Genomic DNA, 15761 nt, shown 5'->3' with positions numbered 1-15761 from the left:
AGGAAAAGCCTGCTTGCATTCACTCTATCTATACCCATCATAACTTTATATACCCCTATCAAGTCTCCCCTCATTCTTCTACGCTCCAGGGAATAAAGTCCTAACCTATTCAACCTTACTCTGTAACTCAGTTTCTCAAGTCCTGGCAACATCCTTGTAAACCTTCTCTACACTCTTTCATCCTTATTACGTAATATCCTTCCTGTAATTCAGTGACCAAAACTGAACACAATACTCCAAATTCCTTATACAACTTAACCATAACATTCCAAATCTTATATTCAATACTTTGATTTATAAAGGCCAATGTACCAAAAGCTCTCTTTACTACCCCATCTACCTGTGATGCCACTTTTAGGGAATTTTGTATCTATATTCCCAGATCTCTCTGTTCTACTGCACTCGTCAGTGCCCTACCATTTACCTTGTATGTTCTACCTTGGTTTGTCCTTCCAAAGTGCAATACCTCACACTTGTCTGTATTAAACTCCATCTGCCATTTTACAGCCTATTTTTCCAGCTCGTCTAGATCCCTCTGCAAGCTTTGAAAACCTTTCTCACTGTCCACTACAATCTTTGTATCATCGGCAAATTTGCTGATTCAATTTACCACATTATCATCCAGATCATTGATATAGATGACAAATAACAATGGACCCAGCACTGATCCCTGTGGCACAGCACTAGTCACAGGCCTCCACTCAGAGAAGCAATCCTCCACTACCACTCTCTGACTTCTCCCATTGAGCCAATGTCTAATCCAATTTACTAGCTCGCCATGTATACCTAGCGACTGAATCTTCCTAACTAACCTCCCATGCGGGACCTTGTCAAAGGCCTTACTGAAGTCCATGTAGACAACATCCATTGCCTTCCCTTCATCCACTTTCCTGGTAACCTCCTCGAAAAACTCTAATAGATTAGTTAAACATGACCTACCACGCACAAAGCCATGTTGACTCTCTCTAATAAGTCCCTATCTATCCAAATACTTGTAGATCCTATCTCTTAGTACTCCTTCCAATAATTTACCTACTACAGACATCAAACTTACTGGCTAATAATTTCCTGGATTACTTTTTGAGCCTTTTTTAAACAACAGAACAACATGAACTATTCTTCAATCCTCTGGCACCTCACCCGTAGATACTGACATTTTAAATATATCTGCCAGGGCCCCTGCAATTTCAGCACTAGTCTCCTTCAAGATCCAAGGGAATACCCTGTCAGGTCCTAGGGATTTATCTACTCTGATTTGCCTCAAGATAGCAAACACCTCCTCTTCTTCAATATGTATAGGTTCCATGACCTCACTACCTGTTTGCCTCATTTCCATTGACTCCATGCCAGTTTCCTTAGTAAATACAGACACAAAAAACCCATTTAAGATCTCCTCCATTTCTTTTGGTTCCATATATAGCCAGCCACTCTGATCTTCAAGAGGACCAATTTTATTCCTTACTATCCTTTTGCTCTTAATATACCTGTAGAAGCTCTTTGGATTATCCTTTACCTTGACTGTCAAAGCTACCTCATGTCTTCTTTTAGCCCTCCTAATTTCTTTCTGAAGTGCTTTTTTGCATTCCCCAAGTACCTTATTTGCTCCCTGTTTCCTATACATGACATACATCTCTTTCTTCTTTATCAAGAGTTCCAATATCCCTAGAGGACCAAGGTTCCTTATTCTTATTCACTTTGCGCTAAATCCTGACAGGAACATACAAACTCTGCACTCTCAAAATTTCTCCTTTGAAGGCCTCCCACTTACCAGATAACCATATAACCATAATACAATCACAGCACGGAAACAGGCCATCTCTGCCCTCCTAGTCCATGCCAAACTCTTAATCTCACCTAGTCCCACCTACCTGCACTCAGCCCATAACCCTCCACTCCTTTCCTGTCCATATACCTATCCAATTTTGATTGGCTAGGTATATCCAAATAAATGACACAACTGAACTGGCCTCTACTACTTCTACAGGAAGCTCATTCCACACAGCTATCACTCTCTGAGTAAAGAAATACCCCCTCATGTTTCCCTTAAACTTCTGCCCCCTAACTCTCAAACCATGTCCTCTCGTTTGAATCTCCCCTACTGTCAATGGAAACAGCCTATTCACGTCAACTCTATCTATCCCTCTCAAAATTTTAAATACCTCGATCAAATCCCCCCTCAACCTTCTACGCTCCAATGAATAGAGACCTAACTTGTTCAACCTTTCTCTGTAACTTAAGTGCTGAAACCCAGGTAACATCCTAGTAAATTGTCTCTGCACTCTCTCTAATTTATTGATATCTTTCCTATAATTCGGTGACCAGAACTGTACACAATATTCCAAATTTGGCCTTACCAATGCCTTGTACAATTTTAACATTACATCCCAACTTCTGTACTCAATGCTCTGATTTATAAAGGCCAGCGTTCCAAAAGCCTTCTTCACCACCCTATCTACATGAGACTCCACCTTCAGGGAACTATGCACTGTTATTCCTAGATCTCTCTGTTCCACTGCATTCCTCAATGCCCTACCATTTACCCTGTATGTTCTATTTGAATTATTCCTGCCAAAATGTAGAACCTCACACTTCTCAGCATTAAACTCCATCTGCCAACGTTCAGCCCATTCTTCTAACTGGCATAAATCTCCCTGCAAGCTTTGAAAACCCACCTCATTATCCACAACACCTCCTACCTTAGTATCATCGGCATACTTACTAATCCAATTTACCACCCCATCATCCAGTTCATTTATGTATATTACAAACAACATTGGGCCCACAACAGATCCCTGACGCACCCCGCTAGTCACCGGCCTCCATCCCGATAAACAATTATCCACCACTACTCTCTGGCATCTCTCATCTAGCCACTGTTGAATCCATTTTATGACTCCAGCATTAATACCTAACGACTGAACCTTCTTAACTAACCTTCCATGTGGAACTTTGTCAAAGGCCTTGCTGAAGTCCGTATAGACTACATCCACTGCCTTACTCTCGTCAACATTCCTCGTAACTTCTTCAAAAAATTCAATAAGGTTTGTCAAACATGACCTTCCACGCACAAATCCATGCTGGCTACTCCTAATCAGATCCTGTCTATCCAGATAATTATAAATACTATCTCTAAGAATACTTTCCATTAATTTACCCACCACTGATGCCAAACTGACAGGTCAGTTACCAACGACATCTTTGCCAGAGAACAACCTGTCCCAATCCACGCTTTTTAGATCCTTTTTCATTTCTTCAAATTTGGCCCTTTTCCAGTTTAGAACCTCAACCCAAGGACCAGATCTATCTTTATCCATGATCAAGTTGAAACTAATGATGTTATGATCACTGGAACCAAAGTGTTCCCCTACACACACTTCTGTCACCTGTCCTAACTCATTTCCTAATAAAAGATCTAATATTGCATCCTCTCGAGTCGGTACCTCTATATATTGATATAGAAAATTTTCCTGAAGACATTTTACAAACTCTAACCCGTCTAGACCTTTAACAGTATGGGAGTCCCAATCAATATGTGGAAAATTAAAATCCCCTACTATCACAACTTCATGTTTCCTGCAGTTGTCTGCTACCTCTCTGCAGATTTGCTCCTCCAATTCTCACTGACTATTGGGTGGTCTATAATACAACCCCATTAATGTGGTCATACCTTTTCTGCTTCTCAGCTCCACCCATATGGCCTCGGTAGACAAGCCCTCTAATCTGACCTACCTGAGCACTGCTGTAACGTTTTCCCTGACTAGCAATGCCACCCCCCATCCTTTATCCCTCTGCCTCTATCACGTCTGAAACTTCAGAACCCTGAAACATTAAGCTACCAGTCCTGCCCCTCCTGTAGCCAAGTTTCACTAATGGCTACAATGTCATAATTCCATGTGTTAATCCATGCCCTCAGCTCGTCTGCCTTCCCCACAATATTCCTCGCATTGAAATAGACACACCTCAGAAGATTATTACCACCGCACACAACTCTTCTATTTGTGACTTTGCATGAAACTTTAACATAATTTATTTTCACCCCCACTCCACTATCTACTCTGTCACTCTGGTTCCCATCCCCCTGCAAATCCACCCCCCCCCCCCAATAGCACTAATAAATTTCCCTGCAAGGATATTGATCCCCCTGTAGTTCAGGTGTAACCTGTCTCTCTTGTACAGGTCCCACCTGCCCCAGAAGAGGTCCCAATGATCCTGAAATCAGAAACCCTGCCCCCTACACCAGTTCCTCAGCCACGTGTTCATCCTCCAGAGCATCCTATTCTTACCCTCACTGGCACGTGGCACAAGTAGCAATCCTGAGATTACCACACTCGAGGTCCTGCTTTTTACCTTCCTACCAAGCTCTCTGTACTCACTCTTCAGGACCTCCTCACTCTTTCTTCCTACGTCATTGATACCGATGTCTACCTTGACATCTGGCTGATCACCCTCTCATTTCAGAATGCTGTGCACGCGATCAGAGACATCCCTGACCCTGGCACCCGGGAAGCAGCTAACCATCCAGGAGTCTCTGTCGCAACCACAGAACCTCCTGTCTGTACCTCTAACTATCGAGTCCCCTATCACTACCGCTCTCCTCTTCCACCCTCCCTTCTGCACTGCAGAACCAGACCCAATGCCAGAGATCCGGCTGCTGCAGCTTGTCCCAGTAAGTCATCCCCTCCAACAGTATCCAAATCGGTATACTTGTTGTTGAGGGGAATGGCCACAGGGGAGCCCTGCTCTGCATGCCCTTTCCCCTTCTCTCGCCTGACGGTAACCCAATTACCTGTGCGCTGCTCCTTTGGCGTAACTGCTTCCCTGTAGCTACTTTCTATAAACTCCTCATTCTTCCGAATTATCTGGAGGTCATCCAGCTCCTGCTCCAGTTCGTTTGTTAGGAGCTGCAACTGGATGCACTTCTTGCAGGTGTCGTTGTCAGGGACACTGGGGATCTCCCTGACTTCCCACACCCTGCAAGAGGAGCATTCCAACATCCTGCCTGGCATTTTCTCTACTCTAAACAAACAAAACAAAACTTACTGGAAACCTACCCTTGCCTCTGCCTGTTCACGCCAAAGCCTGTTGAGCCAAAGCCGTCCCACTCTGACTCAGTCCACTCCGACGATGGCCGCTGTATATGGCAGTCTTTTTTTTAAACCTTTGGCGTGCTACGTCATGCACCTGCGCAGTCTAGCCTCTTTGCCCCGATCAGTTAAAAAAAATGACTTCTCTCCGAGATTCCTTTGCTTCTTCACTCTCTGCCTTTTGCTTCAACTTAAAAGACCGTTGAAAAATTCCTCTCCTTTTTAAACCTTTTGTAGAAGCTTGATTATTGTAATTTCAAACCTTTCACAAAGTTCATGATCTACCAGGCAGCTCTGATCCTGCTTTCCTGTACACTTCTCAGAGAAATGTGAAGTACACATACCAGACTATTTAAAGCACCAAGGAATTGTTACCAGTGCTGTCTCAGCGGAGTCCTCCAAATCTATTGGCAGTATAGGAAAATTGCTCTCAGGCCATTATTCCACAAACTGAGGGCCTAAATGCCTTCAGTCATCTCCAAAGCACCATCTGCATGCCTAAAACCAGGCCACCCCAAAGAAAATGCCATTCCCGGCTCTATCACATGTAATATACCACTGGACGGACAGAAGAAAAGATTCAAAAGTTATGAAATTCTTATTAAAAGAAGTATAACATTTCCACAGACCTATGGAAATTCTTGGTCCATGCCCTCTTAAAGTGGAGAAAGAAGATTTGAACCAGTCTATTTGTTGTGAACCCACAGAAACCCAATGTACTGTACATGACTATAAAGTGTATACCACCTCCAAAGCTATTTACTCTTGCACCTCATGTCTATTTGCTCCCAATTTAGCCTCATTGGCCACTTGAGAATCCACAAACTGAAAGAGTAAGTAAATCATTACTTGTGCTGTAGCCAATCAAAGATGAAGGTGCAATGAAAATAATCCAGCACTTGGTTAATGAAATGAGATTGTGTGTATGTTTTTTGAATATTTGTCTAGGGCTATGGATGGAGGCTTATGTGTGTGGTTGGTTAGGGTAGATTAGGAGATTCTTTGACATATAGAGATAACAGAATAGAGAAGAATGGACAGAAAAATAAAGTCCTAAAAAGTAATCCTGACCCCCTTGTACACAAACTTGTAGATCTGTTCATGACTTTTGTTGTGGGTGCGTATCCAAGAATATGTTTTCTTTATTGTAAAATTCAAACATGGGAATGATGGTCAGCCATGTAATAGTTCAGGTCTGTTCTAGTGAGGTCATGGTTCATCTCTGACCACATATCCAGCTTTTAATAGCTTTGGTTAACAAAAACTTATTGATCTTGAGTTTAGGATTAATAATTGATTGAGCCTAAACTAGTCTGGAGAAGACATTCACAGATCTCCACAGTACTGTTCCTTTTCAAGCCTGAATAATCATTTCATTTTTGGACTACTTGTCACATTTTATATAATGTAGAAATGGTCATTCAGCTCATTGAGTCTGCATCAGCCTTTAGAATGTTCTCAGCAATCTAATTTCTTCATTAATATCTGTGTAATCTAATATCTCCCACATGCTAATCAACTTGCTACTCCTGCTACTATAAATGGTAATTTATAGCACTTATCATCCGGCAAGCCTTTGGAATGTGGCAGGAAACTGGATCAGCCAGGGGATACCCATATGGTAAAAGAACACTTCAACTTCTTCAAATGACGCTTGATCTCAAATTCTGAGAGTGGAAATAAATTCTAAATATTAGTTCCTCTTAGTATCTTTAAAACTTTGGTCAACATCTTAAATCAAGGGACTGCAGCCTGAGTTTAACCCTTGAAGTCCATATACTGTACTGGCTTTTTCCAGGTGCATTCAAGTAAATCTCTTCAATACCCTTTTAAGGGTGACTCCCATAGCATAACATAAGAAGTGAAAGCTGAATTAGGCCAATTGATCCTTCATACTTCCTTCTGCTATTCAATAAGATGGTATTTTATCTTTTCTAGACTAATCCCATGTCCCTCGATTCTCTTAATAACTAAAATTGCATGGATCTATGTTTTGAAGAAACTTCTTAGCTGAGCCTTCTCAGCACTCATGGTTGTAGAATTTCAAAGTTTTACTGCCCGGTTGGTGAAGACATTCTTTCTCATCTCTCACCTAAATGGTTGATCTTTGTTTTGCCATCATGACCCTGATTCTAGATATCCCAACCAGGAAAACCTCTTCCATACTCTGTTAAACTCTAAATTTACAACAACTTTCGGATTCTCACCTTTTGTTTACCATAGTGGATGACGTTGTATACTTTCCACCCATTCTATCTTGCCACTTCTTTGATTATTAAACTTAACCTGTCTATATATATCCCTCAAGAGCTGTCTCACATTCATGCTGCCACCAAGCTTTGTATTATCAGCCACCTCAGATATATTACACTGAACAGCAACTGTAACCATGTCACTGCTTTGTACTGGCTTTGTGAGACCCGACTTTTGTACTTCATGCCTCTTCTTCATAAAGCTCAGTATTCCACCTGTATTTTTGACTGTTAGGTTAACGTACCCATCAACTTCAAGGAAATATGCAGATTTTTCAATTTTTACATCTCCTTTAAAATGCACCATTTAACTTAGTCTTTGTTCATTTCTCCCATTTCCTCACACTTGATTTCAAATTACCAGCTTTTCCCCATTTTGTCACGTATATTTTCTCTTGAGGCATTTTACTACCTTTCTCACAGTTTATTACATATCAGACATCAATCTGATCATCTTCACAGTCTATCTAAATTCTATCATTCCGTGCATAATATGATTATCCTTACTGGCCTCATAAAGTGTACATTGAAATCAGTTTGCCACAGTTTTCCCTATTCGTGCAGTCCATTAATAACTGTAATTTTATGCTTTCATTTGGATCATTTGTAGTTGACAGATATGTCGGCTTATTTGGGAAATCTATTGCGGGAAAGAATCAAGTTCACTTCCAAATTTTATAAAGCTGTGGACATTAGACATGTGATTAGGTTAAATACCCATTTTGCAATATATTTGCTTTGGATGAAAGTATTGTTTAATAACTATTTGAACTATTATTTTATTCCCCAAAAAATAAAGTGTAGAGTAATCATGAAGAGATAGATAGGAGTGTTAATTATTGTCTAATATCGTCATTTTTTAGCCACCAGGGTTGGATTTTATGTACAACCTTGTTAACAGGTAGTGGCATTTGAATTCTCAATCAGAGGACATGCTGTCCATTTTCTTAGAACAGTATCACCTGACAGGATCTATTAAATCTCCCTCAAAGGGCCCCTTAGGGAGGTTTTAAACCATCGACAAACAAGTGCACAATTTAACTTTTAATTGCTTATGTGATTATGTGAGATTATTCTTTAAAGGTGGAAATTTTAAGTACATCTGTCTTGATTAATTATTAGTGGAATGTGTTAACAAGTCCAAGAGGACAACACAGGTGTATGTAAGATTTCACCACATTCAGATATACCCTGCAGGACCTACCCAGGCTGCTGGATGACATGCATAATACTCTCCTGAGTGTGGTACAGGGTGAGCCCTTGGTCTTGTTGCTGTTGCTCAATGAGAGAATGAATAGCTCCACTCCTATAATGTTTATCTTGTAAATTGGCACAATGAATAACAATTGGTTTCCTTGTTGTGTGAGACTATTGCTGAAACGTGGCTGCAGCTGAAACAATTGGCAGGTGCGTTTTGAACGGGCTGCTTCTATTGCTATTCTCCAGAGATTGAATAACCACAAGTGTTAAGTATCATAGGAGCAGACAGGCCAGCAAGCAGAAGTTTGAATCTATATCTGGTGGAGCAATTCACTCACTAAAATCGGAATGAAAACGCATCTGCTGTAAGTACTCACCTTGTAAATGTGTCACTGAAGGTGGGAAGGCACTGATGTTGTTGGTGGACCTGGATCTATCCAATTTACAGTTTGTGAATGGGGACACATCAATGAAGCTGAGGCAAGACATGCTTGTGCACTGAATCTGTTTCTGCCATCGATGTGGTCAGGGTCACCGACAGAGGGACAGGGACAGGTCAGGGTCACTGACAGAGGGACAGGGACGGGTCAGGGTCACCGACAGAGGGACAGGGACGGGTCAGGGTCACTGACAGAGGACAGGACTGGTCAGGGTCACTGACAGAGGACAGGACCGGTCAGGGTCACCGACAGAGGGACAGGGACCGGTCAGGGTCACTGACAGAGGACAGGACTGGTCAGGGTCACTGACAGAGGGACAGGACTGGTCAGGGTCACTGACAGAGGACAGGACCGGGTCAGGGTCACTGACAGAGGGACAGGACCGGGTCAGGGTCACTGACAGAGGGACAGGACCGGGTCAGGGTCACTGACAGAGGGACAGGGACCGGTCAGGGTCACTGACAGAGGGACAGGGACTGGTTAGGGTCACTGACAGAGGACAGGCCCAGTCAGGGTCACTCATATTCATATTAGTTTATTATCATTGATGCCAGATTGCAATGAAATTTCTTGTTCGCATAAAGCCAACAGAGTAAATGGTGTAATGATAAATATAACAGGAAATACAGGACTGAATGTAAAAACATCCTGGTGAGAAGTATAGTAGTGCACACCCATATAGTGCAAAACAAAATGTTGTAGTGACAATAACTGAGAGAGGTAAAATTTGAGTTTGTGACGACACCATATAGAATGGTGTGTGAAGGAGGTGATTGCTTCAGAAGTTTGGTAGCAGTGGGAAACAAATGAGTTTTATTGTCTGAGCTTTCAAGCTCTTGTACCTTCTCCTGGAAAGTAAAAGAAAGAAAATAAATAGCCAGAATGTCAGGTGACACTATTGACAACACTATTAAATGTCCAGATGCAATGCACGGTGAAGGAGGACTGGATGGAAGAAGATGATCAGACTGTGATGGACTGGGCAGTATTCCCACCCTCTGCTGGCTCTGTCACTCCAGAGCAGAGCAGCTGACATACCAGGCTGAGATACAAGCAGTCAGGACACTTTCTATAGCACTTCTCTGGATGGTCAAGAGGAGATTTGTGGACAAGCTAAATCTTCTCAGGTGCTTAAGAAAATACTTATGCTGATGGTCTCTATGTCAGTATGGAGGGACGAGGAGAGGTTGCTGGAGATACGAATGACTGGGAACAGAACAGTTGACCATCCCTTTTGCCCACCATTGATGAGGATAGGGTTGTGTATACCCTGTTTTATTAAGTCAACAACCAGCTCTTTCAACTTGCTGACATTAAGGTCTGGGTGGTTGTTCAGAATGTATTGAATGACACCGGATTTGCTATCTCTTTCCCGCACTCTGTCCTGGGCCTCCAACAGTGGTGCCTTTGGTGAGGCTGAGTTGATACTGTATGTGGCTACATGGAGTAGAGCAGTGGACAGAGCACACAATCTTAAGTAGCACCAGGTTCAAGGGACATGGTGGATGAAATGTTAGGGACTGATTGGTGTCTCAAATAGTGGGAGGGGACCGTTCAGTGTCTCCGGTGGTGGGAGAGACTGGTCAGTGTCTCCAGTGCTGGGAAGGGACCGGTCAGTGTCATGGATGCTGGCTGGAACCAGTTTGTGTCTCTGACAGTGGGAGGAGACTGGTCAGTACCTCCGATGGTGGGATGGGATCAGTGAGGGTTTCCAGCATTGGGAGAGGACTGGTGAGTATGCCATGCCCTTAATATGTAGATTAATACCAGTGAAACAGTACTGTGTGCTGTTTGTGACTGTTCTTTATTTTTTCAAACTTTCACTTTGTATAAGGAGGTTAAAAAAATCATATTGTGAATTCAAGAAATGATGTTCTGTGTTTGCCTTCTTCCACATATTTCCTTGCAAATAGGGAAATTAGTTTGGATTATGGTGTTTTCAGATGTATTTGACAAATAGTATGATTAGACCATGAATGTTGATAGGAGGAAACTACATGAGAGTATCATCAGCGATGGGCAAGGATAGTTGGATGCATTTGCTACATTACCAGCTTTAATTTTTGCCTACACATCACCCTTATGGATAGAGATTGAGATTGGGATGCAAATTCATTTGCAAATCACCAAATGCAAAATTTGTCATGGTTCAGCATGACAATCTAAAATATTCAATCTAAGGTATGTTATTTGAAAGGCAACCTGGTAATTTAATGTGACTGAAAATAAGTTTATCACAAAAATAAATTGTTGAAGAGCCTCTTCATTTCAAAACCATTTTCTAGTTACATTGCAGTGCAGTAGTGAATATAGTAATTGTAAAAATAATCATTAAAAGCTTTTAAGGTATGGCTGTCCATGTAACGTTCTCCTTCGGGTGTAACGAAACGCCGAATTTAACGTCCGGATAAACCACAGTTAATAAGAACCAGATCGCAGTAAGATTAACCATTTACTGTTCACTCTTCACATTAACATATGGTGAAAACTGTTGATAAAACAATACAAGATTGATACAGTATTTGTTCCTTCCTTAATATCACATTTCAAGTGTAAATACTTGCAAAGGTGACTATAACTACATTACACTAAGGTGCAGTATACAGGGAGAGTTTACCTGCTCCATTGACTACTTTAAATACACTTCCATGCAAACTATCCGCGACTCTTTAACTAACGAAAGCATAAACATTATCTACCGTCGTTACCTCTAACAGGATCAGCATTAACATCTTAGTTCAATATATCGATTATCTATTAACTTACAGCGTTGCTCTCACTGTGATTTCTCATGCCTGCAAAACTGCTTGTGCTCAGGTGAGCCTCGTGGAAAGCCCCCACCCTCGCGCTAATTTCAAACCGGTGTTTTCCCACAAGACGCGGCGAAACCGGATGTGACGTCATCGCATGCCGATATATTTTACATGCAATGAATACACTTTAAACACTTCTAATTCTAACTAGAAAATACTATTGAATGAATTACTAAGCGAAAATATTATAAACTAAATAACTGTCGTAAAGACAGCACACTCCCCGCTTGACCTTCGTAAGGTCACAATGAGCAGAGTACAAAACTTAGTCTCTTAATCAGTCATTGGGTAGAAGTAGAATAACTTCTGTAACTGGCCCTTGGTAAATTTTCACATCGCCTTGGTCGGTAGTCTTCAATTCGATCTTCCTGACATGTCCATCCTCGCTAGGGAATGTAGCAGTGATTCTGGCCGTTGGCCAGCTGTTGCGAGCGACTTGCTTGTCCCTGAGCAGGACTAAGTCTTCAACTTGAAGATTCCTTCGGGGTTCTGTCCACTTTTGTCTCTGTTGCAACAAAGGTAGATATTTTTGTCTCCAGCGAGGCCAGAACTGATTTGCCAGAGCCTGGACTTGTCTCCATTGCCTTGTGTACAAATTCTTGTCTGAGAAGTCTCCTGGTGGAGGAGGTGCTCCTGCCTTCTGCGTAAGGAGCGTTGATGGCGAAAGTATAAAGGGGTTTTCTGGGTCAGAAGACACAGGTAGGAATGATTGTGCGTTTATAATGGCTGTGACCTCTGCCATTAGGGTGCACAGTACCTCGTGGGCCAATCGGGTGTGTTGCTGCATTTCAGGTTTCCTTTTCCGGGTTTTCCGTAAGGACGTGAACCGTTTGACTGCCTGCTCTTTGTTATCTGGTGAGCGCTGGCGTGGTTCTCTGATTGGCAATGGGGCAACCCCATTATTTGCTTCATCTCTGAAGACCTTGGTGTCTTTGGGTTTTAAAGAAATGGTATCTTGAGCTGATTGTGCAAGTTTGTTTCCGTGCTCGGTTTGAACGAAAACTGACTGACCTAGCGTCTCGTCGGTTACTTTACGCTTGGTAATGTCTTGTTGTGCTTCTTTAGGGTACACCTCAGTGAGGCAGATCTCGGAACAAGAACGGCTTGACTGAGTTTGACCGCAAACTTCTGTACAGTTCGAGCCGACAATTGTTGTCCTGGAGTGAACCTCTCCCTCCCCGCCGTCCTGTTGTGGGGGTGAAGGAGCGTTGTCGGTTCTTTCATTCTTGACTTCATCACGGAGCCGTGAGGGTAAATTTCCTTCCTCGTATGGATGTGATGCAATCGTGACTCTCTGAGGTTCCTCGTAGCTGGGGAAGTTATCGAATACGTATGGAGAGGGGAGACGAGCCTGCCTGTCTATTTGAGATTGTACATAGTCGCTTGTGCGTTCCAGTCTGGTCCTTTCTAAAGTAGATCTTACTTCGGTCAGATCACGCGACCCTTCAGCTTGTTCTATGTACTTTGCTTCCGCCATGGCAGCTTCTTCTTCTCTTTCTAGCTGCAGCACTTGCAACTCTGTCGATATTTTTGCCATTTCCAACTGGGTTTCGGCTTCTCTGGCGGCCTCTTCTCTTTGTCTGGCAGCCTCTTCGGCTTCTCTGACTGCCCTTTCTTTCTGGATTTCGGCTTCTCTGGCAGCCTCTTCTCTTTGTCTGGCGGCCCTTTCGGCTTCTCTGGCGGCCCTTTCTTTCTGGATTTCGGCTTCTCTGGTGGCCAGTTTCATTTTCAAAACTGCTTCTTGTCTGGCGTAACGCAGTAGCACCTTGGCGGCTTCTGCCTTGGCTCTTGCCTGTGCGGACTTACTTGATGTCGTTCTACTGCCCTTGTCGCTGGGCGCCATCGACTTGATCCCGGATCGAGCTGACATTGCAGCACTTGGAACACCTGATAACGCCCGGGTGGGCTTACTTGATGTCGGTTTACTGCCCTTGTCGCTGGGCGGCGTCGACTTGATGCTGGATTGAGCTGACATTGCAGCACTTGAAACACCTGATAATGCCGCTTTTTCACTGTAACGTTCTCCTTCGGGTGTAACGAAACGCCGAATTTAACGTCCGGATAAACCACAGCCAATGCAAACCAGATCGCAGTAAGATTAACCATTTACTGTTCACTCTTCACATTAACATATGGTGAAAAAGCGTTGCTCTCACTGTGATTTCTCATGCCTGCAAAACTGCTTGTGCTCAGGTGAGCCTCGTGGAAAGCCCCCACCCTCGCGCTAATTTCAAACCGGTGTTTTCCCACAAGACGCGGCGAAACCGGATGTGACGTCATCGCATGCCGATATATTTTACATGCAATGAATACACTTTAAACACTTCTAATTCTAACTAGAAAATACTATTGAATGAATTACTAAGCGAAAATATTATAAACTAAATAACTGTCGTAAAGACAGCACAGTCCATATTCTTGTTGCCACACATACAGCTTATGTTTACAGGCCTTTAAAGCCGGCTAGTAGATAGTCAGTACAAATTCCAAATGGTGACAAGGCTTGAAGTTAGGGCGTGCCTAGTTTTTCAGGTAAATATGTTCTAGTATGATGTTTTTAGTGCTCAAAGAAATAAAATATTCCAATAACTCAAGTGAGAAGGCACAGATTAATGGAAACTCTGGGCTATAAGTACAGATGTAACAGTGCTGTTCATTCCAGTTGTTAGTTTCAGTGTTTGGTTCAGAAAATTGCAGTCAACAATATATAATTATTTGATGCATAACCCAAGGAGAAGGTACAGCAATGAGATTCTCTTGGGATTGAATTATGTTTTGAATTCCTTGCACATCCTTTGTGAAGAGAATCTAAAATACAAGAGGCAGACATGAATAATTCAATCATCTGGGGTTAGAGACTGTAAATGAACAATTGGGGTCAGAGCTGGAATTATCTGGCCTTGATTCATCTAGCTACAAAGGATTCAATAAAATGAGATTATTAAATTATATTTCAGTAGTCTGCTCATTTCGAGTTTTCAACTATATCTCACAATTCTACTCATGGTACAGTTTTGAAACTTATTTCAAGTGCAGATAAACACTTTTGATGGGAGGCCATAGCAGTTACCAACAATGAACGGGAAAAGAAAGGATCGAACTACAAAGAAGTGGAGTGGTATGGAAGTGGAAATCACTTGAAGTAGCAAAACAAGTTAGCAAAGCCACTAAAGGTGCAAACTAAGGTTTATATCTAACCAAGTAAATTTAAAAAGTCAGAGATGTTACCTTAAACTTCAAACTGTTGTAAGAGCGCAATAGACTGTCCTGTTCTCTATGTAATTAGAAGGAAACAGAAACACTGAAGAAGGCACAAGAAGTATGTACCAGAGGCTATATCTATCATGAAAGACTGAAAGGACTTGAGCAGAGGCTCCCAGTGTTTTTTATGACATAGATCCTTACCATTAACTGAGGGGTCTGTGGGCCCCAAGTTGGGTACCCCTGCTCTAGAGTTTGGAGATGCAAGAGATTGTGAAATCTGGAGGACAAAAGGAAGGATCTCAGTGAAACCTACTGGACGATTAAAGGCCCAAATAGAGTGGATACGGAGAGAATGGCTCTATTTTAGGAGAGTCTAGGGTCTGAGGACACAGCCTCTGAATTAAAGGATGGCATTTTAAAACTGAGATATGGGGGAAAAAAAATTTATCCAGAGGCGCTGAATCTTGAATTCATTGCCACACATGGTTGTGGAGGCCAAATTGCAAATTCTCTCCAATCTGTAAGAATGGAGTAAGCAGAAGAAAAGGAAATTATAGGCCAGTTAGCCTGATTTTAGTGGTTGGGAAGATGTTGGAGTCCATTATCGAGGATGAGGTTTCAGGTACTTGGAGGCATTTGATAAAATGGGGCAAAATCAGCATGATTTCCTTAGGGAGGAAATCTCAGCAAACAAATCTGTTGTAATTCTTTGAGGAAATAACAAGCGGGATAGACAAAAGCGAGTCAGTGGATGTTGTTTACTTGGAT

General features: G+C 42.3%; 2 protein-coding genes across 5 annotated transcripts in view; one reads left to right on the top strand and one right to left on the bottom strand.

Annotated features, from left to right (window-relative positions):
- The first annotated feature begins 8516 nt into the window (after nt 1-8516).
- mcf2la (mcf.2 cell line derived transforming sequence-like a) overlaps nt 8517-15761 on the top strand; it is a 225589-nt gene continuing 218344 nt past the window's right edge. For 2 of the 4 annotated variants that reach the window (XM_059967763.1, XM_059967758.1), the window contains exon 1: nt 8517-8588. In XM_059967763.1, the coding sequence (XP_059823746.1) occupies nt 8558-8588 (31 nt within the window). In that variant the 5' untranslated portion in view covers nt 8517-8557. The other 2 variants (XM_059967760.1, XM_059967761.1) reach the window with 2 other exon arrangements.
- LOC132393037 (plectin-like) lies at nt 11341-14117 on the bottom strand. The gene is made up of 2 exons (XM_059967765.1): nt 11743-14117; nt 11341-11464 (listed from the first exon to the last, which is right to left on the bottom strand). Exon 1 carries the CDS (start codon nt 13762-13764, stop codon nt 12067-12069), a length of 1698 nt encoding a protein of 565 aa, XP_059823748.1. The 5' UTR covers nt 13765-14117; the 3' UTR covers nt 11341-11464; nt 11743-12066.

The sequence above is a fragment of the Hypanus sabinus genome, chromosome 4 (genome assembly GCF_030144855.1).
Source record: "Hypanus sabinus isolate sHypSab1 chromosome 4, sHypSab1.hap1, whole genome shotgun sequence".
NCBI classification, from domain to species: domain Eukaryota; kingdom Metazoa; phylum Chordata; class Chondrichthyes; order Myliobatiformes; family Dasyatidae; genus Hypanus; species Hypanus sabinus.
This window is presented reverse-complemented; position numbering and strand designations above follow the sequence as displayed.